The sequence below is a fragment of the Notolabrus celidotus genome, chromosome 9, assembly GCF_009762535.1.
Source record: "Notolabrus celidotus isolate fNotCel1 chromosome 9, fNotCel1.pri, whole genome shotgun sequence".
Classification (NCBI taxonomy): Eukaryota; Metazoa; Chordata; class Actinopteri; order Labriformes; family Labridae; genus Notolabrus; species Notolabrus celidotus.
In genome coordinates, this window is record NC_048280.1 from 525,074 (window position 1) to 551,460 (window position 26,387).

The window sequence follows — 26,387 nt, forward strand, 5'->3', positions numbered from 1 at the left end:
ACTGACTGCATCCACTCAAACTGAGTGAGCACCCACTGTAGTGAGTATTCTAACATTTTAGAGTAGAGTTACTTTGTGTTTTTAAAAACTCTGGTCTTGTTTTGTCCTTTGAAGAGCAACATATTTCAGCGGGAGGTTTTTGGACTTTGGTCAAGGCCATCTGTGCTTCATCACTCTTTAATTCACAGGTGTTTTCTTGGTTTGTGCTTCACTCTTGGCTACATTTGTTCCTCCCCATTAGAGGACTTAAAATAAGAGTTGTGTGTGTTATGTGGTTGGCTTGTGTCTTTGTAAGACTCTTATAATAATCCTATAAATTCTCATACATGTACTACAGTGAGCCTGACTGTACTGTGTGGTGTTTATTGGTCCACTTTGGGACACCGTGTTCATTTAAAATCCTCCTCCTAAAAAGTCTTTCTGCTCTTTTTAGGTTAGTTTAGTTTATTTATTATTCATCATGTCGTCTACCTTAAGGTGCCCAGCCCATATGGACTCACAAGACACTACAAAAACAAAACAAAATAGGAGCAACAACAGAAGAAGAAAAAGAAAAATAGAAGAAAGAAGAGCAGGTACAATACTGCACATGTCCAGCAATGACCTTAAAGGTGACATATCATGCAAAATCAACTTTGTAATGGTTCTCTCCCTGAAATCTGTGTCCCTGTCTACAAACCCCCTGCAAAGTCAAAGACTCCATTCTGCCCCTGTTCTGATTTCTCCACCTTTCTGTAAATGTGTGCTGAAACCAGCCGTTTCAGTTTTCAGTGTTTTTCATACGTCACAACGCCATCCGGTCTGTAACAGGAAGTCAGAGCTCGGAGCTTGTTCAGCCCATAGACTGTATAAAATACAACTCAACCCCTCCTCCGTTTTTCATTCCCTGCACACATGTGTGCTAACAAGGAGCTTAGGAGGGAGGCATGCTAGTTGTAGGCTGTCTTAATAAACACAGAGGTCGCTTTGACTCCCCACGTCTGCAGATTTGAAGATCTAGTGGATGATTTTTATTTTCCATGGATAAGTGCTAGCGCTAGTTAGCATAGCCACATAGCTACATGTTGGTAGCTGTGTACCAAGACACACGTCGACATGCTGACAAATAAAACAACAAGAAACACTAAATCTGTGACCAATGGTTCAGAAAGGTCCTGCTGCAGGCGCCTCTCAGTCAGGATCAGATTCTGGATCAGATTCAGAGGGTTGAAGTAACGCGGGTCTCTGAGCAGCCGTGTATATTCAGCCAACATGTAAACATTAGTTTAACGTGCTGGACAACCGAGGCCACACCCACTTCCCGAGGGGGCGTGGCCAGAGAGAAAACAGACTGTTCTGAGCAGGGCTGAAAAAGAGGGTTTTTCAGGCAGACCAGAATCTGATTTCAAAGTGTTTTTTTGAGCATAAACTTTAAAGACATGTTTTGGGGACCTCTTAGACCAAAATATGTTGATGAAAAAGAGCAGAATATGTCACCTTTAAAGCTGCTGTGAGGAACTTTTGATTTACATCAATTTTGGCGCCCCTTTGTGGACAAAGTGATACCTCTTATCTCTTTTTCTTTACATGCAAAAGGAGCGTTTTCAACAGAAACTTCTATTCTGACAGATTTATCACTCAATGTGATTATTTGTCATGAAAACAGGCGAAAAAGGGTGTTTTTAAAGCCAAATGTCAATTATGTGGTCTGACACCTACCCCCCTCTGAGTGTTTGAAGGCATTAAAAATGACAACAGAGAAGGTATCAGTGTTGTTGTTTATGGTTTTGTTTGCTTTTGAAGGTCATAAAGAGGCATCAGTGTTAGTTTCAGTTTGTTTCTCTGCTGGTGAAAAACTCCTCATAGTGCCTTTAAGTAATTCAACAGCACAGTGGTACACTTCAGACATTTGACAGTGACAACTAAATCAGACATAGAGTGTGAACCTACGCTGCTGAACAGCATTCAACACAAACTGAGCAAACTGGAACACTTTGTGTGTAAACAGGAACTGAAGTCTCTCTTCATCAGACATGGAAAACAACATCAGGACAGTTTTCTGATATTTTGTTGAAAAGGAGGCTCCTGAGATCCTGATATGAAGGACAGTAGAATAAAAAGAGCATTTCATTTTCAGCTTCCTCCTGATCACACAAGGAACTCAGACTCTACAGGTGGGAGAGGAACGCGCACAGCCACCACCATCATCTGTTTTGAGTTGCCTGGCGCGCGGCACAGAAAGGGTTAAGAGTCACATGGTAGCGGGTGGTATTATCAGCCCTGGGCTGTAAAAAAAAAAAGTGTATGTGGAGGAAAAAAAAAAAACGTTAGGAGAACAAAGAAATCAGAGTCTATTTAAAGAGCAGTCTCCTCGGATCCTGCAGCCGTGTGACTCCCTGCCCGTGCAGCTCCTCCGGACGGACGGCGCGAGGATGCAGACTTCTCTGCTCGTGAGCTGCTGCGTCTTTGCGCTGACATGCCTCCACAGCACGCGCTGTGTTCCCGCGCGGGGGGCCGGCAGGTACAAGGTGGCACCGGTGAGTGAGGACTGTTTTTACACACTTTGACTTCATGCATGAGTTGGATCCAGAAAACAGAGAGGGACGTTTCCTCTGCAGAGGTTTGGTTGATGCGTAATTAGACTCTGGCTGCACGCACGAGGAGTGATTTATGTTCCTGCATTTTGAAGGAATCTGCTGTGTTGACTTTCTTCATTCTTTGTGCTGCTACAAGTGGCTCCCCTACCCCCTAAACACACACACACACACACACACACACACACACACACACACACACACACACACACACAAAATGTTCTCTTTTGCAGACTTTGTGCGTAATGAGTCTCCTTGCTCCTTCATCACTGTGTGCATTGTTAGTTTTAGGTTTGAGTAAATGTTCTGCAGCTCCAAGCTCTCCCTGTCTTCACCTCGGACTCATCAGCACCAATGACACTAATGCAGCAATTAAGAAAATGGCTGTTTTACGCGCGCTCGTGGAGCTGACCTGTCACTGTAATTAGCCCGCGAGCTGCTCTTACTTTGAAGGAATAACTATCATCACTTTTATTTTTTTTGTCGGCTCAGCATCTGAAGCAGTCATGACTTCGCAGCCTCTCTCTCTCTCTCTCTCTCTCTCTCTCTCTCTCTCTCTCTCTCTCTCTCTCTCTCTCTCTCTCTCTCTGGTGCGTGCAGGATGACAGCTGAGTGTTTTGGTTTTGCTTCAGGTCTGATCTCTGAGGAGGAGGAGGAGGAGGAGGAGGAGGGAGGAGGAGGATGGAGGGAGGAGAGGGAGGGGAGGGGAGGAGAAGAATCTGAAGGTTGCTGAGTTCCCCTGTCTGCGGGGCAGGAAGCAGTAATAACAGGTCTTAAAGGCATTTTGTCAACAACACCATAAAAAGAGAGGGGTCCTCCATATGGACCAGTCATGACGGCGTCAGCGGCACACGCTACTAAACTGTCACAGTTACATGTTTGGTGTCTTTAAAACTTTGTGTTCATATAGTTGAATCTCTTTCTCTGAGACACTGCTACACGTGCTGCACCTCATTATCTAATATCAGACACCTCCGTCTTCACATGTACTTGTAGACGCTTTTCAACTGCATGAACTTTACCCAGGAACTAGGAACTTTACTCCAGGGGTAGATAATCTCCCCCCAAAAAAGCCCCTGCTAGGGGGGTAGTACTTTTCAAAGGTCCCGGGACTTTCGGGGGGCAGGGCCTGCAATGCTGAACGTGTCTGATTGGTAGATTAACCGCAGCTTGTAACAGTAGTCCTCTCTCAGCCCACCGTGAATGCATCACTCCCGGTGTTCCGGTTTTAAAAGGACCCTGTAAACTGGAGACCTTCAGCTGAACGTGTCAGTGTTTGTGGAGTTTACACAGCTGTTGAAACACAGAGGGAGTTCCTGGGAATGCAAACTAGTTTAGTTTTTATTAAGATTTCAAAATATCCTCATCAGATATTTAATGATGGTCTAAAGACGTTTATGAGGGATGCATCCGGCTGAGAGTCTCCAGTTAACAGGGTCGCTGTTTAAACCAAAAGACCGGCCGTGTTCATGTTTTTCTGCTTTTGGAGCACAATTTCAAATTTGAGGAAAATACATTTTTTCGACGAGAACAGGGTCAATTTCTTTGTCAAATTTTTGTCAATTTTATTTTTTTCGATTTTTTTCTTGTCAAAATTTTTTTTTTAAACTTATTTTCGTTTTTTATTTTTTTCAATTTCAATTTTTTTTTTCAAAATTTCTTTTTCAAAATTTTTTTTGGTCATCTTTTCTTTTTTTTTCAAAATTTAATTTAATTTATTTATTTTTTCTATTTTTTCCGAAAAACCATTCACAGTCATTGTTTTTTCCATCTGTGATTCTCTTGATTTCTCTTTCTTTCATTAGTTTTTATTTGTTCTATCTTTTTTGTATGTGTGTGTACTTTTCAACAGAAGAAGCTGAGATTCTCTTGATTTAGCAGCTTGTAACAGTAGTCTTCTCTCAGCCCACCGTGAATGTGTCTCTCCTCCCGGTGTTCCGGTTTTAAAAGTGACCCTGTAAACTGGAGACCTTCAACTGAACGTGTCAGTGTTTGTGGAGTTTACACAGCTGTTGAAACACAGAGGGAGTTCCTGGGAATGCAAAGTAGTTTAGTTTTTATTAAGATTTCAAAATATCCTCATCAGATATTTAATGAGGGTCTAAAGACGTTTATGAGGGATGCATCCGGCTGAGAGTCTCCAGTTAACAGGGTCGCTGTTTAAACCAAAACACCGGCCGTGTTCATGTTTTTCTGCTTTTGGAGCACAATTTCAAATTTGAGGAAAATTAATTTTTTCGACAAGAACAGGGTCAATTTCTTTGTCAAATTTTTGTCAATTTTTTTTTTTTTCGATTTTTTTCTTGTCAATTTTTTTTTTTCAAAACTTATTTTCGTTTTTAATTTTTTTCAATTTCAAATTTTTTTTTCAAAAGTTTTTTTTCAAAAGTTTTTTTTCAAAAGTTTTTTTTCAAAAGTTATTTTGGTCATCTTTTCTTTTTTTTTCAAAATTTAATTTAATTTTTTTTTTTTTTCTATTTTTTCCGAAAAACCATTCACAGTCATTGTTTATTCCATCTGTGATTCTCTTGATTTCTCTTTCTTTCATTAGTTTTTATTTGTTCTATCTTTTTTGTATGTGTGTGTACTTTTCAAAAGAAGAAGCTGTGATTCTCTTGATTTAGCAGCTTGTTACAGTAGTCTTCTCTCAGCCCACCGTGAATGCGTCTCTCCTCCCGGTGTTCCGGTTTTAAAAGTGACCCTGTAAACTGGAGACCTTCAGCTGAACGTGTCAGTGTTTGTGGAGTTTACACAGCTGTTGAAACACAGAGGGAGTTCCTGGGAATGCAAACTAGTTTAGTTTTTATTAAGATTTCAAAATATCCTCATCAGATATTTAATGATGGTCTAAAGACGTTTATGAGGGATGCATCCGGCTGAGAGTCTCCAGTTAACAGGGTCGCTGTTTAAACCAGAACACCGGCCGATCTCTGCGATCACGGCTTTTTGAGTTCAAAAGGATTTTAAAGCCGTGTTGAAACGTCTTTGCTACTCGCGCTTATCTCCTCTAACGTGTTGATTCATTCTTTGCTTTTCCATGTTTTTAACCGCAGGCGCAAAATTTTCACTTTTTCACAATTTCAATTTTGGGTATAATTAATTTTTTCAAAAGGCTACAAGTCAACTTTTTTGTGAAATTTTTTTTTTTCAAATTTTTTTTTTTCAAAAAAAAATTCGAAATCTTTTTCAAAATTTGTTTTTTCAAAAAAAAATTCACATTTTTTTTGTCAAATTTTTTTTGTCAAATTTTTTTTTTTCAATTTTTTTTCATTTTTTTCCAAAAACCATTCACAGTCATTGTTTTTTTCCTTCTGTGATGAGTGGCATTCGTCTTTGTGTTACTGCCCTCTACTGGTCTGGTGGTGTAGTGCATTTACTTTTTTTCCTCCATACGTCACTGGCCTGATTTACACAATCTACCCGGGACTTCAGCCCACGGTCAAATCACAGACACCAATGGGGGCACAGGAACCTTTAAGTTCAGGGGAAAGTAGTTCTGGGCGCTAAAAGACCCCGGGAATCTTGGACCAAATGCACCTTATGTTGTAAAAGTACAGCAGCCTCTTGTTTGTGCCCTCTCCTCTGTTTTCTGTGTCCTGTTATTTGGCTGCTTCAGTGTGCATGCTTCTCCACAGGAATGTCCTGTTTACAGGTAAAGAGAAATGAGAGAGGATTTATCAGAAGCGAAGCAGCAGCTGAGATCAGAAGCTCACTTCAGGAGGACAGAGAATGTCAAGGACAGAGATGAAGGAGGCTGATTAATCTGTGGTATGTTTCTGAAGCAGCTAATGACAGAGTGAGCGCTGTTTAAAGCTAGATTTAAATCAGTAGTGAAGAAAATTGACATTATAAGAGAATACACTCTACAATGCTGTCCAGCGTGGATTCATGCCCATGCGTGCAGCCCCGCGTGCGCTACAGGTTGCTTTGATCGGCCAACGTATTCATAATTTAAATTAACATCACAGCAAGAAAACAAAGTATGAACAATTAAGCCCCGTTTCCACCAAGTGGTTCAGTTCGGTTCGTCTCGGTACGGCACGCATTTTGTGGCGTTTCCGTTGACTAAAACCGGGACAGGTCCACAAATTACCGAGCCGTACTGGCTGTTAAGGTCTGCAGAGGTAGGGACCTGAATGCTGAGGTGCATCACTGTGGAGGTCTGCAGAGGTAGGGGCCTGGCTGTGGAGGTCTGCAGAGGTAGGGGCCTGACTACGGAGGTGCATCACTGTGGAGGTCTGCAGTGGTAGTGACCTGCCTGCCGAGGTGCATCACTGTGGAGGTCTGCAGAGGTAGTGACCTGCCTGCCGAGGTGCATCACTGTGGAGGTCTGCAGAGGTAGGGGCCTGGCTGTGGAGGTCTGCAGAGGTAGGGGCCTGACTACGGAGGTGCATCACTGTGGAGGTCTGCAGTGGTAGTGACCTGCCTGCCGAGGTTCATCACTGTGGAGGTCTGCAGAGGTAGTGACCTGCCTGCCGAGGTGCATCACTGTGGAGGTCTGCAGAGGTAGGGGCCTGGCTGTGGAGGTCTGCAGAGGTAGGGGCCTGACTACGGAGGTGCATCACTGTGGAGGTCTGCAGTGGTAGTGACCTGCCTGCCGAGGTTCATCACTGTGGAGGTCTGCAGAGGTAGGGGCCTGACTGCGGAGGTGCATCACTGTGGAGGTCTGCAGAGGTAGGGACCTGACTGCTGAGGTGCATCACTGTGGAGGTCTGCAGAGGTAGTGACCTGCCTGCCGAGGTGCATCACTGTGGAGGTCTGCAGAGGTAGGGGCCTGGCTGTGGAGGTCTGCAGAGGTAGGGGCCTGACTGTGGAGGTGCATCACTGTGGAGGTCTGCAGAGGTAGGGACCTGACTGCTGAGGTGCCTCACTGTGGAGGTCTGCAGAGGTAGGGACCTGACTGCTGAGGCGCCTCACTGTGGAGGTCTGCAGAGGTAGGGACCTGGCTGTGGAGATCTGCAGGGGTAGGGGCCTGACTGCTGAGGTGTCTCACTGGGGAGGTCTGCAGAGGTAGGGACCTGACTGCTGAGGTGCATCACTGTGGAGGTCTGCAGAGGTAGGGGCCTGACTGCTGAGGTGCATCACTGTGGGGGTCTGCAGAGGTAGGGGCCTGACTGCTGATGTGCATCACTGTGGAGGTCTGCAGAGGTAGGGACCTGACTGCTGAGGCGCCTCACTGTGGAGGTCTGCAGAGGTAGGGGCCTGACTGTTGAGGTGCATCACTGTGGAGGTCTGCAGAGGTAGGGACCTGACTGCTGAGGCGCCTCACTGTGGAGGTCTGCAGAGGTAGGGACCTGACTGTTGAGGTGCATCACTGTGGAGGTCTGCAGAGGTAGGGACCTGACTGCTGAGGTGCATCACTGTGGAGGTCTGCAGAGGTAGGGACCTGACTGTTGAGGTGCATCACTGTGGAGGTCTGCAGAGGTAGGGACCTGACTGCTGAGGCGCCTCACTGTGGAGGTCTGCAGAGGTAGGGACCTGACTGTTGAGGTGCATCACTGTGGAGGTCTGCAGAGGTAGGGACCTGAATGCTGAGGTGCATCACTGTGGAGGTCTGCAGAGGTAGGGGCCTGACTGCCGAGGTGCATCACTGTGGAGGTCTGCAGAGGTAGGGGCCTGACTGCCGAGGTGCATCACTGTGGAGGTCTGCAGAGGTAGGGGCCTGGCTCTGGAGGTCTGCAGCTGCCCCCCCTCTTGTTGCATTGCTTTTTGATTGTGTCTCTGTGACGGATGTTGAGATCCTGCTGCAGTCAAACAAGCACATCTTCTGCAGATGTTGTGCCTTGGCGTAGAGAGCTAAAAACTTACACTGCAGCTCTCTACTGTAAACATGTTTGTGTATGACAGTGTGATGCCTGAGTCTCTGCAGCCATGGAGCTTGGAAAACAAAAGCTGATCTCACTCTAAGAGATGCAGAAAAAGGTGTCACAGTTTCCATTAAGAAGAACTTAAAGTTGGAAGACTGCATGAAGGTCTGCGTCTCTATAAGGTTACATGAGTTCAACAAACATGCAAGCCAGATGTGGGACCGTGCAAGCTGTAGTCAATCACATTGGATCATTTATTCATGTGATGTATTGTTGTTGGGTCCAGGATTTAAGGGGAGCTGTTTATGGTAGTTGGGATTTTTGGGAATCAGGACTGATTTGAAGTCGAGCCTCAGGGACCGGGTCGCGTGAGGAAGTCAGTCCATGCATTCATCCGAGATATCCAGGACCGTGATTTGTTGCTCCGTATAGAAAACAACAGCAGAGCCTCACTAGATGAGTCAGCGTTTTTCAGACACTTTGATGCACACAAAACAGACAACACAAAGAGTGAAGCCAAGACACTTAGAGCTCCCCCTGCTGGCTGGCTGCAGTAGTGGTTATAAAGCCAGAGGTGGATGGAGGATGGAGGTGAGTTCAGCTCATATTTCTTCCATATCCTGTATAATAAATAGACGTAGTCTCCGTGACGTCACCCGTCTGTTTCTGAAGCCGATCGTTGGCGGGCGCCATATTGGAAATGCTGAACTCAACCTAACGTCTGTCGAGCTAGTGTGAGGTAAAGAGGCAGGGCTTTAGCCTCCTCGCTAACAGCTACATTGACCGCCTGTCAATCAAGTCAGCTGTACCTCTAATTAAGGAAAACTGTTTATTTCTGCTGTGAAGATCGGCTCTTTGAATTGGTGTGTATGTGGTTTCTGGTACTTCCATTGCCAGCCTCAAGTGGACACTCAAGGAACTGCAGTTTTATATATATATATATATATATATATATATATATATATATACATACAATTTTTTTGGGGGGGGGGGGGGGGGGTGGGGGTTGCCTTTATTGATAGGACAGCTGCAGAAAGACAAGAAAGGTGGGGAGTAGAGTGGTGGAAAACCATATCCTGTATAAATATGGACGTAGTATCCGTGACGTCACCCATCTGTTTCTGAAGCGCTGTTTTGAGGCCAATCAGCGGCGGCGGCCATATTGCTGCTGTCGAGCGATTATGACATAAAGAGGCGGGGTTTGAGCCTCCTCACCAACAGCTACAGTGTTCCCGTCTGTCAATCAAGTCAGCTGTGCCTCTCATTGGAATCTCAATATCTTTGAAATTGCTGCGTTAGAAAAAAATTCACCCCCCTTACAGTGAGAGCCGATCAAGCAGTGAGCTATCCAGACTCCACTGATCTTTTGAACCAGGCTGTAAACATGTTTATTTCTGCTGTAAAGATCAGCTCTTTTGAATTGGTGTGTATGTGGTTTCCGGTTCTTACGAGCCAGCCTCAAGTGGACACTCGAGGAACTGCAGTTTTTAGCACTTCCTCATTGGAGTCATATTTTCAGACCGGAGGTTGTTGTTGTGGAAGACATGCAGCAAATGGTCCCGAACTGGTGACCTCTGCAACGAGGACTGTGGTCCCTCTGTATGTGGGGCGCTTAGACCTTTAGGCCACCAGCGCCCAGAACTGAAGTTTTTTTTTAAAAAAAATTTAAGTTATATTTTTGGCCTTTTTTGCCTTTATTTTATAGGACAACTGAAGAGAGACAGGAAATGTGGGGAGTAGAGAGAGGAGGAAGACATGCAGGAAATGGTCAACCAGCCGGGAATCAAACCAGAGACCCCTGCGACGAGGACTAAAGCCTCTGTATGTGGGACGCTTAGACCGTTAGGCCACCAGCGCCCCACAGAACTGAAGTTTTGAACCCTTCTGCATGGGCTTCAATCCTCTCAACTGGAGGTTGCTGCTTGGTTTCAAGGTGATCAAGTTGTTTTTTGGTTGATGATTTCTTCAGAGTTCATCGGTGATGAAGGCAGAACGGTGTCCTCATCTTCAAACCAAGGTGACGTGGTTCATAAAGCTTATTGGCAGACTGAATCATGCAGGCTGCAGGTGAGAGAGATGGATCTTCTCTCTGGTCAAACTTTGAGAATTCTAACTTGATTTCTGTAGATTTCCTTCGTATCTGAGTTAATCACCTGATTGCTCTTCAGTGTTCTCCACTCTATTTTTTTTTAATCTGCAGGTACAAGGTTGAAAATGTTAAACATGTCCTTGAATCTTGTGATGAACTTCTTGTCTTGACCATCTCCACATGCAGAGATAACATTTAAACGGCCCCTGATGTAACACAGTAGACAGGTTTGGTGTACTCTGTGTTTCTGCATACTTGAAATGCCTCTCCACACTTTAATTCACATAATCAGAACTCATTCATCGCCGTGTTCGGACACGTTTTGTCCACGCTGTGATTATCTGCCGGGTTGGAAACCTGAAGAATGACTCTTCCCGCTCCACATTATCCCAGCGAGCGTGCACCTGTGAGGACGGCGCTGTGTTTTGTCTGCTGGTCACCTCTCTGGAAAGTCTAATCTGCAGTTTAGTCGATTTGTTCCCAGCTGTTGACAAAGGAGCGAGTGATTACGCAGGTCTGGACAGGCCTTCGTGTCTGTGTGCATTCAGGGCAGCGAGGTTCTCAAACGGCCTGTTTTCCTCCTGCAGAGGAGAGGAGGAGCTGACGGCTAACTGGGAATCTCTCCTGTCAATAAACCACTGGTGTTTCCGTGTGTGTAGCCACACCATGCCGAGGTCGTCGGGCGAGGCGATTGGTCGGGGAACCGTGAGAGCGAAGGTGACATCAGAGCCGGCCGGGTTCCCATCGCGTGGATCTAGGTCACAGCTGTGAGCGGCTGAAGAGACACAACAGGGGGGGATGCAGTCTAAAGGCACATGCACCCCTCTCTCAGGAAGTGAATCAGATGCTTTTGTTAGCGAGAGGAACCCTCTGCCTCGCTCTGATTCATTCTCTGACACAGTGAGAGGAGGGGGGGGCACCAGACCCTGGGATTAGTTCACAGTGTTTACGGCTCAGGTGGCTCTGTTGACTGAGGTGACCCTCACAATGTGGTGTTGATACTTCATCTCAGTTAACTGCACATGATTACTTTTCAGGATGGCATCGAGCCAGAGTGTGTCTCCAAGGCTTGACCCAAACAGAGGAGGCAACAAGAACTGGGTTTAGTTCTGGTCTGATCAGACATCCACGCAAATGCAGAGCCTGAATGTCAGCCTTTGCACTGATTTATAATCTAAAACCTTGAACTGTGCACTTTTTTCACCAGATATTTACTCTTCTGCTCCAGTCCACATCCCAAGTTGCACCGAAGACGTCTCAGATGTTAGGATGTATCTCAGACGCCATCAACAACTTATACTTTAGAGTAGCCGAGGACTGATGTCAGGTTATTAATCACTGAATAATCACAAACAATAGCAGTGTAGCTCCAGCAGAGTATGTATGTTTAAAGAGATCAACAGAAGAAAGTAGTTCACACATAAACTGTAAAACAAAGATGGACGACACGACTCCACCTCCTCAGAGTACCCACCTGACAGGTGCCGGGTTATGCCCTGGAAATGTATGTGCTGTACAGGATGTTTGGTGGAGTAGAGTCAGAATTCTAGAATAAGAGTCAGAATTATAAGATCAAAAGCAGAATTCCAGAATTAGAGTCAGAATTCTAGAATAAGAGTCAGAATTCTAGATTAAGTCAGAATTCCAGAATTAGAGTCAGAATTCTAGAATAAGAGTCAGAATTATAAGATCAGAAGCAGAATTCCAGAATTAGAGTCAGAATTCTACAATAAGAGTAAGAATTCTAGGATAAGAGTCAGAATTCTAGAATTAGAGTCAGAATTATAAGATCAAAAGCAGAATTCCAGAATTAGAGTCAGAATTCTAGAATAAGAGTCAGAATTCTAGATTAAGTCAGAATTCCAGAATTAGAGTCAGAATTCTAGAATAAGAGTCAGAATTATAAGATCAGAAGCAGAATTCCAGAATTAGAGTCAGAATTCTACAATAAGAGTAAGAATTCTAGGATAAGAGTCAGAATTCTAGAATTAGAGTCAGAATTATAAGATCAAAAGCAGAATTCCAGAATTAGAGTCAGAATTCTACAATAAGAGTAAGAATTCTAGAATTAGAGTCAGAATTCTAGAATTAGAGTCAGATTTTTAGAATTAGTCAGAATTCTAGAATTAGTCAGAATTCTAGAATTAGAGTCAGAATTCTAGAATTAGTCAGAATTCTAAGGTCAGTGGCAGAATTCTAGAAATAGATCCAGAATTCTAGAATAAGAGTCAGAATTCTAGAATAAGAGTCAGAATTCTACAATAAGAGTCAGAATTCCAGAATTAGAGTCAGAATTCTACAATAAGAGTAAGAATTCTAGAATAAGAGTCAGAATTCTAGAATTAGGGTCAGAATTCTAGAATTAGAGTCAGAATTCTAGAATAAGAGTCAGAATTCTAGAATTAGTCAGAATTCTAGAATTAGAGTCAGAATTCTAGAATTAGAGTCAGAATTCTAGAATTAGTCAGAATTCTAGAATTAGTCAGAATTCTAGAATTAGGGTCAGAATTCTAGAATTAGAGTCAGAATTCTACAATAAGAGTAAGAATTCTAGAATAAGAGTCAGAATTCTAGAATTAGGGTCAGAATTCTAGAATTAGAGTCAGAATTCTAGAATAAGAGTCAGAATTCTAGAATTAGTCAGAATTCTAGAATTAGAGTCAGAATTCTAGAATTAGAGTCAGAATTCTAGAATTAGTCAGAATTCTAGAATTAGGGTCAGAATTCTAGAATTAGAGTCAGAATTCTAGAATAAGAGTCAGAATTCTAGAATTAGTCAGAATTCTAAGGTCAGTGGCAGAATTCTAGAAATAGATCCAGAATTCTAGAATAAGAGTCAGAATTCTAGAATAACAGTCAGAATTCTAGAATTAGGGTCAGAATTCTACAATTAGAATTAGAATTCTAGAATAAGAGTTAGAATTCTAGAATTAGTCAGAATTCTAGAATAAGTCAGAATTCTAGAATTAGTCAGAATTCTAAGATCAAAGGCAGAATTCTGGCTTTGATGTTAGAATTACTAGAGAAAAGTCAAAATTCCGGAGGAAAGTAGGTTCCAAAAAATTAATTGAATTTGCTCCTACCTCTTTCCTCCAGTATCCTCCTTTTTAATAGCATCAAATAACTAATTCAAATTAAACTTCAGAGTTAAATGAACACTGGGACATAAATCAGCATGATAAGAACTAACTATAATGTCAGAAACCATGTTTGACAAACATTTATTTGACCTTAGATTTTAGTGTTTGACCCATGTCCCATCTGTTAACATGGAGGAGGCGGGGCTTAGGACCTGTACTGCAGCCAGACACTTTTATGGATTGTTGCGATGTCAATTTTTCTGCCTGATGATGATACGAGAGGAAAAGTCACAGGATTACCAAAGACAGCAGGATCCATCCTTTGAGGACTAGGAATGTCTTAAACCAGACTTCATGTTAATCCACCTCACAGTTGTTGAGATATTTCAGTGTAATGTACTGAAAGCCGAGCCAGCTGCGTGACATCCTTGAAAAGTAACACTTGTAAAAACGAGTCTCTCTCTGAGTAACTCAAGAACCAAAACACCAAGACGCCAAAATAACCAACAAGAAAAAGCTGACAGAGCTTTTTCTTCTCTGTGAATGAACAGTGAGATCATCCTGGAAGTCTCACGTCTCAGCGGAAGACTTTCTTGAGCCAAGAATGATAAGAGATTCAAGCTGACTCACATGGTTTATATCACTTTCTGCTGCCTGTTTCTGATTTACAGGCGATAAGTCGGATTAGGAGACTGAGAAGAACGATAACCAGGGATTTGTTGATGAAATTTCAGACACCCCGTCATATCTGGCACTATAAATCCTCTCACTGTAAACAGTCCTTTGTCCTTTAGAGAGCACACCCTTTAAATTAAATCCTTATCTCTCTCCTCCTGTAAACACTCACTCATGACTTACTTCCTATCATCCCGATTCACTGTCGTCACGTTTACACTGTTTCTTTTGGAAGGTTAGGTTTCTGATATTACTGCTTACAGGAGGTCCATCATCTCAAACCCAAGACTCTGTAGTGGATGTCACTGCATTAAACACAGACATGACTCTGTAGTGGAAGTCACTGCATTAAAAACAGACATGACTCTGTAGTGGAAGTCACTGCATGAAACACAGACATGACTCTGTAGTGGAAGTCACTGCATTGAAAACAGACATGACTCTGTAGTGTAAGTCACTGCATTGAAAACAGACATGACTCTGTAGTGTAAGTCACTGCATTAAACACAGACATGACTCTGTAGTGTAAGTCACTGCATTAAACACAGACATGACTCTGTAGTGGAAGTCACTGCATTAAAAAACAGACATGACTCTGTAGTGGAAGTCACTGCATTATAAACAGACATGACTCTGTAGTGGAAGTCACTGCATTATAAACAGACATGACTCTGTAGTTGAAGTCACAGCATTAAAAACAGACATGACTCTGTAGTGGAAGTCACTGCATTATAAACAGACATGACTCTGTAGTTGAAGTCACTGCATTAAACACAGACATGACTCTGTAGTGGAAGTCACTGCATTAAACACAGACATGACTCTGTAGTGGAAGTCACTGCATTAAACACAGACGTGACTCTGTAGTGGAAGTCACTGCATTAAAAACAGACATGACTCTGTAGTGGAAGTCACTGCATTATAAACAGACATGACTCTGTAGTGGAAGTCACTGCATTAAACACAGACACGACTCTGTAGTGGAAGTCACTGCATTAAACACAGACATGACTCTGTAGTGGAAGTCACTGCATTAAACACAGACATGACTCTGTAGTGGAAGTCACTGCATTAAAAACAGACATGACTCTGTAGTGGAAGTCACTGCATTAAACACAGACATGACTCTGTAGTGGAAGTCACTGCATTAAACACAGACATGACTCTGTAGTGGAAGTCACTGCATTAAAAACAGACATGACTCTGTAGTGGAAGTCACTGCATTAAACACAGACATGACTCTGTAGTGGAAGTCACTGCATTAAAAACAGACATGACTCTGTAGTGGAAGTCACTGCATTAAAAAACAGACATGACTCTGTAGTGGAAGTCACTGCATTAAAAACAGACATGACTCTGTAGTGGAAGTCACTGCATTAAAAACAGACATGACTCTGTAGTGGAAGTCACTGCATTAAAAAACAGACATGACTCTGTAGTGGAAGTCACTGCATTAAAAAACAGACATGACTCTGTAGTGGAAGTCACTATTAGCATTGCCATTCAATGAGCTTTGAGGTAGATTACCCCCCTGTTTTTAACCCTTTATGCTAAGCTAAGTTAGCAGCAGCTAGTGTATCAGACAGTGATCTCCATCGTCTCATCTCACTCGTGTCATGAAAAGGGATGAATGTATTTCCTGACATGATTTCAGGCGGGTTTTTTCTCATGGCCGTGAGGCAAAGCTAAATCACTTTACGAGGTGTAACACCTGCCATGCACTTATATTTTATTAGCCAACACAGAGCTTACAGGAGTGATATTTAATCTCTCAGATTTGATGGAGGGAGATGATTTATCTCTATCTGACAGACTGAGGAGCAAGTTTGAGCTTTTCTGCAGAGCTGGGAAAGAAACATATCCATCCTGTCAGTAAGGACTAACTGTTTCTCAGAGGGTTTAAATAAGCACTAAGAGAGAGGGTTGAGGTGTTGATGTCTGTGACTCAGCTGCTCGGTTGTTGTTGTGTAAGTTCAGTGCAGACAATAGAAGTCCTGTCAGGAGACTTTGAGGCGACGTTCAGAAAAACAACACCCTCAGGAACATCAGTCTGTCACTTTCTGCTGAGAGCACATGACGCCTGTCGATGAGACACGAAGCTCCTCGCAGAGCCTGAAGGCGTCACGGAGGCTTCTTCATGTTGTGAACATGTGATGGAGGTGGAGTTTGGAGGGTGAGGGGCGTCCATTACATGTATGGACATATTCAGCTGCTGGTTACGGTGATGACAAGATCTGCGGTGCGCGGGGATCTGACAGAGGTATTCAGAGGAACATGTCTGTGCAGGGACTCCAGTCCAACAACAAACCCTCCACCACCATCATCATCATCATCACCATCATCATCCTCAGCAGGTCATTGTGTTTAACTTTAGGCCCACTGGGACATTCTCACCGCCGCAAACCTCCAGCTTAGAGATCAGTTTCAAACACAGTGGAGTTCAGTGATCTGTACGCCTGACTGGATCCTGTCCGTTAAGGTTCCCGTGAAACCTCAGTGAAGTGTTTTACTCAAACACTCAGCAGTCAGGCTCAATACAGTCAGGTATTTCAGGTATTTCACCTGATTTCGTCCCACTTTATGAGTCCGCTCCTCATCTCCTCCCCTGCGTTTTAAAGAATATATTGCATTTTTAACATTCTTTCATTCCTTTAATTCCACCCGGAGATATTTTCATGTGAAAGAGCAAAAACTCTGAAGCTAGACGTAACATATCTGATTCCTCGCTGCAGTGGCCCGAGCGTCGTTCAGTCTGCCTCATGAGTCTCAGCTTCACTGTAAACAGTTCCACAGAGTCTTCCCTCTGGCTTCCTTCAGCGGTATGAACCTGAAACAGGAACTGATGTTCTTGTGATGTTCTTGTAATTACCGGGTCTTCAGTTTGCTGAAATAACAACATCATGATGCAGATTAGTCCAAAGTCCAAAGTCAAGCTTTGTCAGGTCTGTCCTCAAGAGGAGAAGAAAACTACGTCTACAATGTTTGTTTGTTGAATGGAGGTCTATGAAAGAGGATTAGAGACACTGATGTTTTTTTTAGCTCTGACCTTCTTCACGGAATGTTCTATTTGTTCTCAGAACTCTGACATCAAAGACAGAATTCTGACATCATCAAAGACAGAATTCTGACATCATCAAAGACAGAATTCTGACATCATCAAAGACAGAACTCTGACATCATCAAAGACAGAATTCTGACATCAAAGACAGAATTCTGACATCATCAAAGACAGAATTCTGACATCATCAAAGACAGAATTCTGACATCAAAGACAGAATTCTGACATCATCAAAGACAGAATTCTAACATCATCAAAGACAGAATTCTGACATCATCAAAGACAGAATTCTGACATCATCAAAGACAGAATTCTGACATCAAAGACAGAATTCTGACATCATCAAAGACAGAATTCTGACATCAAAGACAGAATTCTGACATCATTAGAAACAGAATTCTGACATCATCAAAGACAGAATTCCAGAATTCTGTCTTTGATGATGTCAGAATTCTAGAACACCTGCTGTTGCTCTCCATACAGACTGTTTCTCCTGCTGACACCTGATTGGTCGATACTACTCAGACTACAGAAGAGACCAGAACCCTTCTCAGACTAAAAACCCAGACCCTGAGATCCAGATTCAACATGTCTCTGAATCAGAATCTGTAATTACAGGTTAGTTGTAGCTGAAAGTAAAAAGCTTTGTCAGGTCTGTCCTCAAGAGAAGAAGAAAACTACGTCTACAATGTTTGTTTGTTGAATGGAGGTGGGATCCATCATTTCTGATGCTGCGTTCAGGCAAGTCAGGAAATCTAAGCGGTGATTGTCTTTAGTAACACAGCATCAAGCAGATTAGTGTCTCAGTGTAAATGTTTGATCTAGAACAGATTGTTAGCTGCTCTTCATGCAGATATCTGGGATGTCATTACGCTGGATTGTGTTCCTCCTGCTTTTACTCTCCATACAGACTCACATTAGTCAAGTTGAATCTATAAATAGAAATGAATGGGACCGCTTAATTCATAGTTGAAAACTGAAGCTTTGAAGCAGAGTATTGTTGATGGAGCTGATGTCTTCTTTGAGTTTGAACTTGAACCTCAAAGTGAAACCTTTCAGGAGTCAGGATCATTTAGGGTTTTACTCAGCAGCAGGGTCAGACAGGTCAAACAATCCATTTGACACACAGGCAGGGGGGGTCGGGGGGGTCTGAGGGAGGGGGTTCGGTCCTCTAACCACACGTTTTTGGTTTTGGTCTGTCTCTTTGAAACGACAGAGGCGGCTCCCCTCGCGCCCACACTTAGAATTAGGCCGAGTTTTACGAGCCTGAAAGCCGACACTCCCTCCCGCTCACCTCTCTGATTGGGATCAGGCGGCGTGTTTCAGACCGAACGCTCTCATTTGGGGATCTCAGCTCGTGACCCGGGGCTTCAGAGTTCAAACACATGTCCTGAAACTAACAGCAGAGAACCAAAACACACAAACAGTCTGTTCAGAATCCTAAAATGACCTGTGTTTACGTTTATATGAAGCAAACTGACAGAGTGAAGCAGGTTTATCAGGGACCCAGACCTGCAGGATCTAATTCAGGATGGGGAGTACTCTCTACACCAGCTGAGATGTTTTCAACGTTAGCATAAGTCACAACTTAAATCTTACACCTAACTCTGAGTAATTATAAAGTCCTGTTGTTAAGGTACATTAATAATTTGGAGGATGAGGAGTCACAGAGGGTTTTAGCAGCTGTTTCATGCGTGCAGCGTGTTCTCTGTGATAGATCACATGAATTAAACTCTCATCTGGACTCCTGCTTTGGTTTTGCACAAGCAGAAATAATTCAATCTGTAAGGTGATGGAGTGTTGATATATTTTTAGCCGTTAGCCTGCAGGATCATGCAATCAGGCATGAGAGCGAGCGCGTAAACAAACACCCCGTTAAAAAAAGAGCTTTTCACTGATCGTCCAAACGGAGTGAAAACATCATTTCTGCAGTAATATTTCCATTAGTTGTCTGCATGGGATCCTATCTCACCCCCTCATCACTTCCTTTAACTCTTCCTGTCCCATTAAAGTTACTAACCATAGACCTTCCTGGAGTCCCTGAGCTCCCTTGTCTCATAGGTTCCTCTCCCTCTCTCTCTTATTCTCCTCCATCCCTCTTTCCACACCCAACTCGGTTGAGGCAGATGTGTGTCTAACATGAGTCTGGTCCTGCTTGAGGTTTCTGCTTGTTAAAGGAAGTTTGTCCTCTCCACTGTAACTAGCTAAATACTGTGAGGTGCAATGCTCATGGTGGATTTAGGTGGGGTCAGACTGAGTCTTGCCCTGTCTTGGTGTTGGGTCTCTGTTCATAAGTTACAGTGGAGAGGACAAACTTCCTTTAACAGGCAGAAACCTCCAGCAGGACCAGACTCATGTTAGACACACATCTGCTGAGACCGTGTTGGAGAGAGGGATAGAGGGAGATGAAGAGAGAGAGAGAGATGATAGTGGGGAGACGGATAGTAGTAGTTGTAGCAGCTGGAGTCTGGACCACGTCCACAGCAGCAGAGATCCAGAGGAACCTACGAGACAAGGGAGCTCAGGGACTCCAGAAAGGTCTATGGTTAGTAACTTTAATGGGACAGGAAGAGTTAAAGAAAGTTATATAGCTCATTTTGAGCTCCAGGAGTGAGTGTTGGCTGTCCACGTAGCTGTCTACAGTTCATCTCTGGACCGGGAACACCTCACGTGAGCTGCAGTTTTGAGACGCTCCGACCCAATCGTCTAACCATCACAGTTTGGTCCTCGTCAAAGTCGCACACATCCTCACACTCGTCTGTTTTCCTGCTTCAAGGACGACATGTTCCCCCTCTGACAGGTGACCCCATAAGAAAGAGGTGTTATCAGCTGTCAGGGGTCAGGATGTTGTCCCTGATCAGCGTCTTTCCACCCGTTTATGTGAGGATCATAACTTTTATTGAGTCTCAGGGTCGCAGGTTTACTTACTTCTGTACAAAAACCTCTCTTGAATAAGCCTTCAGTATGAATGTGTTTGTTTGATCTGTACTCCTGTAACATCTCACCCATATTCCTGTATTCAGCACATGAACTCGGTGTCCTCTGCAGGCCTGCATATGTTCCCTCGCCTGCCTGAGTCAATAAATGTAAAGAAGCAAACAAACAGACCAAATTCCACCCTAGTTCTGCCTCCCTGCAGTTTCACGTCCGCAGCCTTCGGACTGATACGCTCCTGACCTGCTTTACACCTCCATGAGGTTTTGTTTCTTATCTGAAGTCAGATAACAGAGTGCATGCAGGGAAAAACTCTGCAGAGAAAGAGCAGAACAAGACGCAGCTTTCAGGCTCCTTCAGCTCATCATAACAACGCTAACAAGCCATTTAGCAGAATCTGTCAGACGTGAGCAGAAACGCCCCCCCCCCCCCCCCCCCCCCCCCCAATGTGAGTAAGTGCTCTGTGCAACAATATAAGCAGCGAGAGCTCTCCTCTAAACAAAGTGAAACGCAGGAGGTGGAGGGGGGGGGAGTGTGGGGAGGTGTGTACTGTTTGTTCTGGGATCCAGACCCATCAGTCACCGTGTTTCTGCAGGCTGGAGCACATTCCACGAGTCCTGCTGGGTTTTGTTCCCCTTAACCTACAACAGCGACACGAATGAGTCTTGCAGAGCGGAGCGAGCGGGGCGAGCGGGGCAGGCTTGATTAAACACAACAACATGACGCTGACTTCACTTCTGGTACTCTTTACTTCGTGCATTGAGGGAGGATTCATCAGTTAATAACGTTGATATTTCCCCTGTCTCTGTTTGTTTGATCTTCCTGTTAAAGCTGAAGATCTCTTTAGATTAAGTCCACACTTCATCATCTATCGTCACCCTGGGTTACAGAAACATCCTCTCCTTTTGTTCTGAGCGTGTTTAACTCTCTGGACTCTTCAGCAGTTTGTCCATGAATACCTACACAAACATTTTGTGTGAGCAAATATAGAAATGAGTTCATCACCGGACTGTAAACGGGTTTATTTCTGCTGTAGAAGGCGGCGTTTTAACGTGGATGTTAATGTGGTTTTGTTAGCTTTTGCAGCCAGCCTCTTGTGGACACTCATGGAACTGCAATACCACAAATACGTCTTTTTGGACCATGCAGTTTCAGGGCCGGTTTGGAGCCAGCGCTCAATTGAGAACTGGTTTTTCGTGTTTTAGAAGGAAAGAAAGAAACGTACTTTTATTAATCCCCATGGGGGAAATTCAATTTGTTCACTTGTGTTAATTTTTGACATGCTACACACAGGTTTTGGTATATACATACAATCATGCACACACATGCAGTGGACATGCTTAGGGAGAGATGTCAGAGTGAAGATGCTGCCATCAACTGGCGCATCCAGAGCAGTTGGGGGATCGGTGCCTTGCTCAAGGGCACCTCGGCAGTGCCCAGGCAAGTGAACCAGCACCTCTCCAGCAAACCGGTCCACTTGCCAAACTTCATCCATACTGGGAACTCGAACCAGCATCCCTTCGGTTCGGACTGAGCTACTGCCGCCTGGACTGACCTACTGTTGTTCCAGGTGACGTATACGACGGGCATCTTGGAATTTCTGACTTCCAAGTTTAAATGGAGCGCACCAGAAGATGACACTTTCTGAGGCCAGGTCTCCCTCACTCTCATATTAGTGATAAACTGTCTCACTCAGCGCCCCCTGCAGGCCTGGAGTACTGACATTTTGACATTTGATTTGCAGCATTTTTCTTTTGCATGTGTTGTTGATTTTGCAGCATGTATTTTTTATTTCCTGCACACTAAGAGCTGTAGCAGTGTGATTTCCCCCGATGACTTCTGTAGATTTCACTTGTTTTACTACGTGTTTAAAAACGAATTGACGGGTCGCCTGTTTGGCGGTTTAAAGCAGATGCCATTCGACCATAGCACAACCATTTGCTACACGCCATCCACCACTTTCTGCACCCCACACTTCCTGTCTCTCCTCAGCTGTCTTGATTGAGATATAAAAACATGCAACAAAGTATGCTCTAACAATAAGACCAGAAACACTGCGTACATGCATGGATGCTTAAAAAGAGATTTTAATGCATATCTATGTGGACTCTGTAAACACAGATTAGTAGGATAGTGTCCGAGATGTCTTTTTACTTGCAGGATGTGAGTTAGTGCTCAGTGTTGACCCCCCTCCGACACCACAATGAGTCTTAGATAATGCAATATTTAAAAACTAAACAAACATCAAAAATTACAGGAAAGCCGGGGAAGGTCACGGTGGTCTGAAGCTGTGGGAAGAATCTGAGGATGTAATGATAACGATAATTAGATCCGTCTCTCCGTACAGTATCGATAACGTTTTTCTCCCACAGTTTGTTTTGAGCAGAGACGGAAAGGGAAACATGGTTTAGTGATATGAGGAGAACACCCTGCGAGTGCAGCGCTGCAGATGTGGTTTGGTTTACAGGACCAGGACTGATGAGGAGGTGCAGATGGGTCGGCGCTGCTCTCTGTAATTTGCAGCTGTGGAAATGAGCAAAGCCATTTCCTCTGGATCCGTGAGGAGGGGGGGTGGTGATAATGGGACACCCTGGGACCTTAAAGTGGGGCAAACCATGACCTGGTTATGAGTGTGTGCTGTCATGAACATCAGAGAGAGACTCGTTCAGAATGATGCCGACTCGTTTAAAGAACTGATACATGTCTGACCCTTTTTATCAGAATGCTGCCTTCAAGATCAAACACAGAATTCTAGAGTTAAAGTCCGAATTCTACAATCAAAGTCCGAGGTCTAAAATCAAAGTCCGAATTCTAAGATCAAAGTCGGAATTCTAGAGTTCAAGTTCGAATTCTAGAATCAAAGTCGGAATTCTGAGATCAAGGTTGGAATTATAGAACCAAGTCTGAATTCTAAGATCAAAGTCCGAATTCTAAGATCAAAGTCCGAATTCTAAGATCAAAGTCTGAATTCTAAGATCAAAGTTGGAATTCTACGATCAAAGTCCAAATTCTAGAATCAAAGTCCGAATTCTAAGATCAAAGTCCGAATTCTAGAGTTAATGTCCGAATTATAAGATCAACATCGGAACTAGAGTTAAAGTCCGAATTCTAAGATCAAAGTCCGAATTCCAAGATCAAAGTCCGAATTCTAAGATCAAAGTCCGAATTCTAAGATCAAAGTTGGAATTCTACGATCAAAGTCCAAATTCTAGAATCAAAGTCCGAATTCTAAGATCAAAGTCCGAATTCTAGAGTTAATGTCCGAATTATAAGATCAACATCGGAACTAGAGTTAAAGTCCGAATTATAAGATCAAAGTCCGAATTCTAAGATCAAAGTTGGAATTCTAGAATCAAAGTCAGAATTCTAAGATCAAAGTCGGAATTCCAAGATCAAAGTCCGAATTCTAAGATCAAAGTTGGAATTCTAGAATCAAAGTCCGAATTCTAAGATCAAAGTCGGAATTCCAAGATCAAAGTCCGAATTCTAAGATCAAAGTTGGAATTATAGAATCAAAGTCCGAATTCTAAGATCAAAGTCCGAATTTTAAGATCAAAGTCCGAATTCTAGAATCAAAGTCAGAATTCCGGAATCAAAGGCGGCCGTGTATTTGATTTTAGTGTTTGACCCATATTCCATCAGTTCACATGGAGGAGGCGGGGTTTATAACCCATTCTGCAGCCAGCCATCAGAGGGAGCTCTAAATGTTTTGGCTTCACTTTAGGGGAGCTGTCGTGCTGCCCATCTTTTTATTCAAACTATGAGTGAACCACACGTTGAACTGAGTGAATGTGATCCTTTAACTCTGTCCATGTTTAGTTGATGACCTTCGTTGTTGTGGTTCCAGGTTTCTGAAAAGTACCCGGAGCTGAAGAAGAGGGGGAAGGTTCCTCACCCTCAGGACTTAGTGAAGGAGGCGAGTCACCCGACCAACACCTCGAACACGTGGAACCGACCTCGCTGCGGCGTGCCGGACTACCCCGCTCAGAGGGAGGTGCACTACCGAGGACGACACCGACAGAGACGCTTCGTCCTGTACGGAGGACGTCTGGAGAAGACGGACCTCACCTACAGGTACAGATCTGCAGAGACGTACTCTCCGTCTATCTAACTGCTGGACTTTAAACACATCAAAGAAGAGCTCCAGGAGGAGGGTTGGTTAGAGAACCCTGATAGGGTGCTGGTTTTCTTTCATCTGAGGCCTCGGCACCATCCAGAGTCTGGCAGTCCTCTGCTGCCTCTCTGTCTGTCTGAGTCTCCGGGGGTCTTTTCATTGTAGCCGCTCTTTATCACTTCACTTTATTAAGACAGAGGCAGAGGAGGGGGGGGGGGGGGGGGGGGGGGGGGGCAGAGGTCCTTTAACCACAGCAACCCTCTCCAATGAAACGCTCTCAGTGACACCTGACAGAGTGACGTGGTCCACCAGCTCCTGCCTGAGCTATGATACCTTTAAATCACTAAAGTATAGGCCGCTGTGTTTACGTCTGTTTGTATTTGGAGTTTGTGGGGCGAGTTCTGGCCTGACACCTGCAGCAGTGCTGAGTCAGCACAGAGCCGAGGTGTTTCCACAGCTTTCACGGTCGTTAACGGAGCAGAAGAGGAGGCTGCAGAGCGGGCAGGGATTGAGCTCTTAATGGTGCAGTCGTAAGAAAAGGATCAGAGGAACAGAAGCACCTTTGTTTTCTTTTTTAAACAATCCTTTCTTTTAGAAAACTCTCCTAATGTTCCTGAACACTCTCCGGTGTGAATGTGTAAAACCAGGTATAATAGTTACCTGTTTGAAGCTCACATGAGTCAGACTGAGAGAAGAATTTCATCTGTAATCTACTTTAATCCACCTCTGTTACTCATTCGTTTTCCAGTAAAGGATTTTTTTGGCGGGAGTTTTGTTTTCACCAAACTCCTGAACATCCAGGGTGAGCTGTGAACGCCCACTTCACCCGGACTCTTTAAAGCCAGACCTTCAGTACAGTTTCTGCAGAGAGTCAGGGTGAGTCCATGTCCAATTAGAGGAGGGACAACGGTTAACGTCTAGAGCAGAGATCCAGAGGAACCTACGGGACAAGGGAGCTCAGGGACTCCAGAAAGGTCTATGAAAAGAGAGAAGAGAGGGAGACCAGAAGAAAGAAAAAGAGGAGAAGAAATGGTGAAGGAATGACAGAAGGAAAGGAGGGGATGAGAAAAGGAGACATAAAGGATGAAGAAACATGGAAAGAACAAAGAAAGAAAGAAAGAAAGAAAGAAAGGAATGAAAGGAAGGAAGAAAGGAAGGAAGGAAAGAAAGAAAGAAAGAAAGAAAGAAAGAAAGAAAGAAAGAAAGAAAGAAAGAAAGAAAGAAAGAAAGAAAGAAAGAAAGAAAGAAAGAAAGAAAGAAAGAAAGAAAGAAAGAAAGGAAGAAAGAAGGAATGAAAGGAAGGAAGGAAGGAAGGAAGAAGTAATGAAAGGAAGGAAGAAAGAAAGAAAGAACAAAGAAAGAAAGAAAGAAAGAACAGAAAGAAAGAAAGAAAGGATGAATAACAGACCCCAAAAAAGGAATCTACAGCAGAGATCCAGAGGAACCTACGAGACAAGGGAGCTCAGGGACTCCAGAAAGGTCTATGAAAAGAGAGAAGAGAGGGAGACCAGAAGAAAGAAAAAGAGGAGAAGAAATGGTGAAGGAATGACAGAAGGAAAGGAAGGGATGAGAAAAGGAGACCAAGGATGAAGAAACATGGAAAGAACAAAGAAAGAAAGAAAGAAAGAAAGAAAGGAAGGAAAGAAGGAGGGAAGGAAGGAAGAAAGAAAGAAAGAAAGAAGGAAAGGAAGAAAGAAGGAAGGAAAGAAAGAAAGAAAGAAAGAAGGAATGAAAGAAGGAAGGAAGGAAGAAGGAAGAAGTAATGAAAGGAAGGAAGAAAGAAAGAAAGAACAAAGAAAGAAAGAAAGAAAGAAAGAAAGAAAGAAAGGATGAATAACAGACCCCAAAAAAGGAATCTACAGCAGAGATCCAGAGGAACCTACGAGACAAGGGAGCTCAGGGACTCCAGAAAGGTCTATGGTTAGTAACTTTAATGGGACAGGAAGAGTTAAAGTGAGAGACAGGCAGAGAGAGGAGAGAGAGGGAAAGACAGGATCCCAGTGTGTCAGTCTAAGCCTATAGCAGCATAACTAAGACCTGGTCCAAGCCTGATCCAG

At 43.7% G+C, this 26,387-nt stretch overlaps 1 protein-coding gene across 1 annotated transcript in view; it reads left to right on the top strand.

Annotated features, from left to right (window-relative positions):
* Positions 1-2,298: 2,298 nt before the first annotated feature.
* Positions 2,299-26,387, top strand: part of LOC117818414 (stromelysin-3-like) — a 30,677-nt gene continuing 6,588 nt past the window's right edge. The window contains exons 1-2 of the mRNA XM_034691273.1: positions 2,299-2,516; positions 24,064-24,290. Of these exons, the coding sequence (XP_034547164.1) occupies positions 2,412-2,516; positions 24,064-24,290 (332 nt within the window). The 5' untranslated portion in view covers positions 2,299-2,411. The remainder of the gene's footprint in view (positions 2,517-24,063; positions 24,291-26,387) is intronic.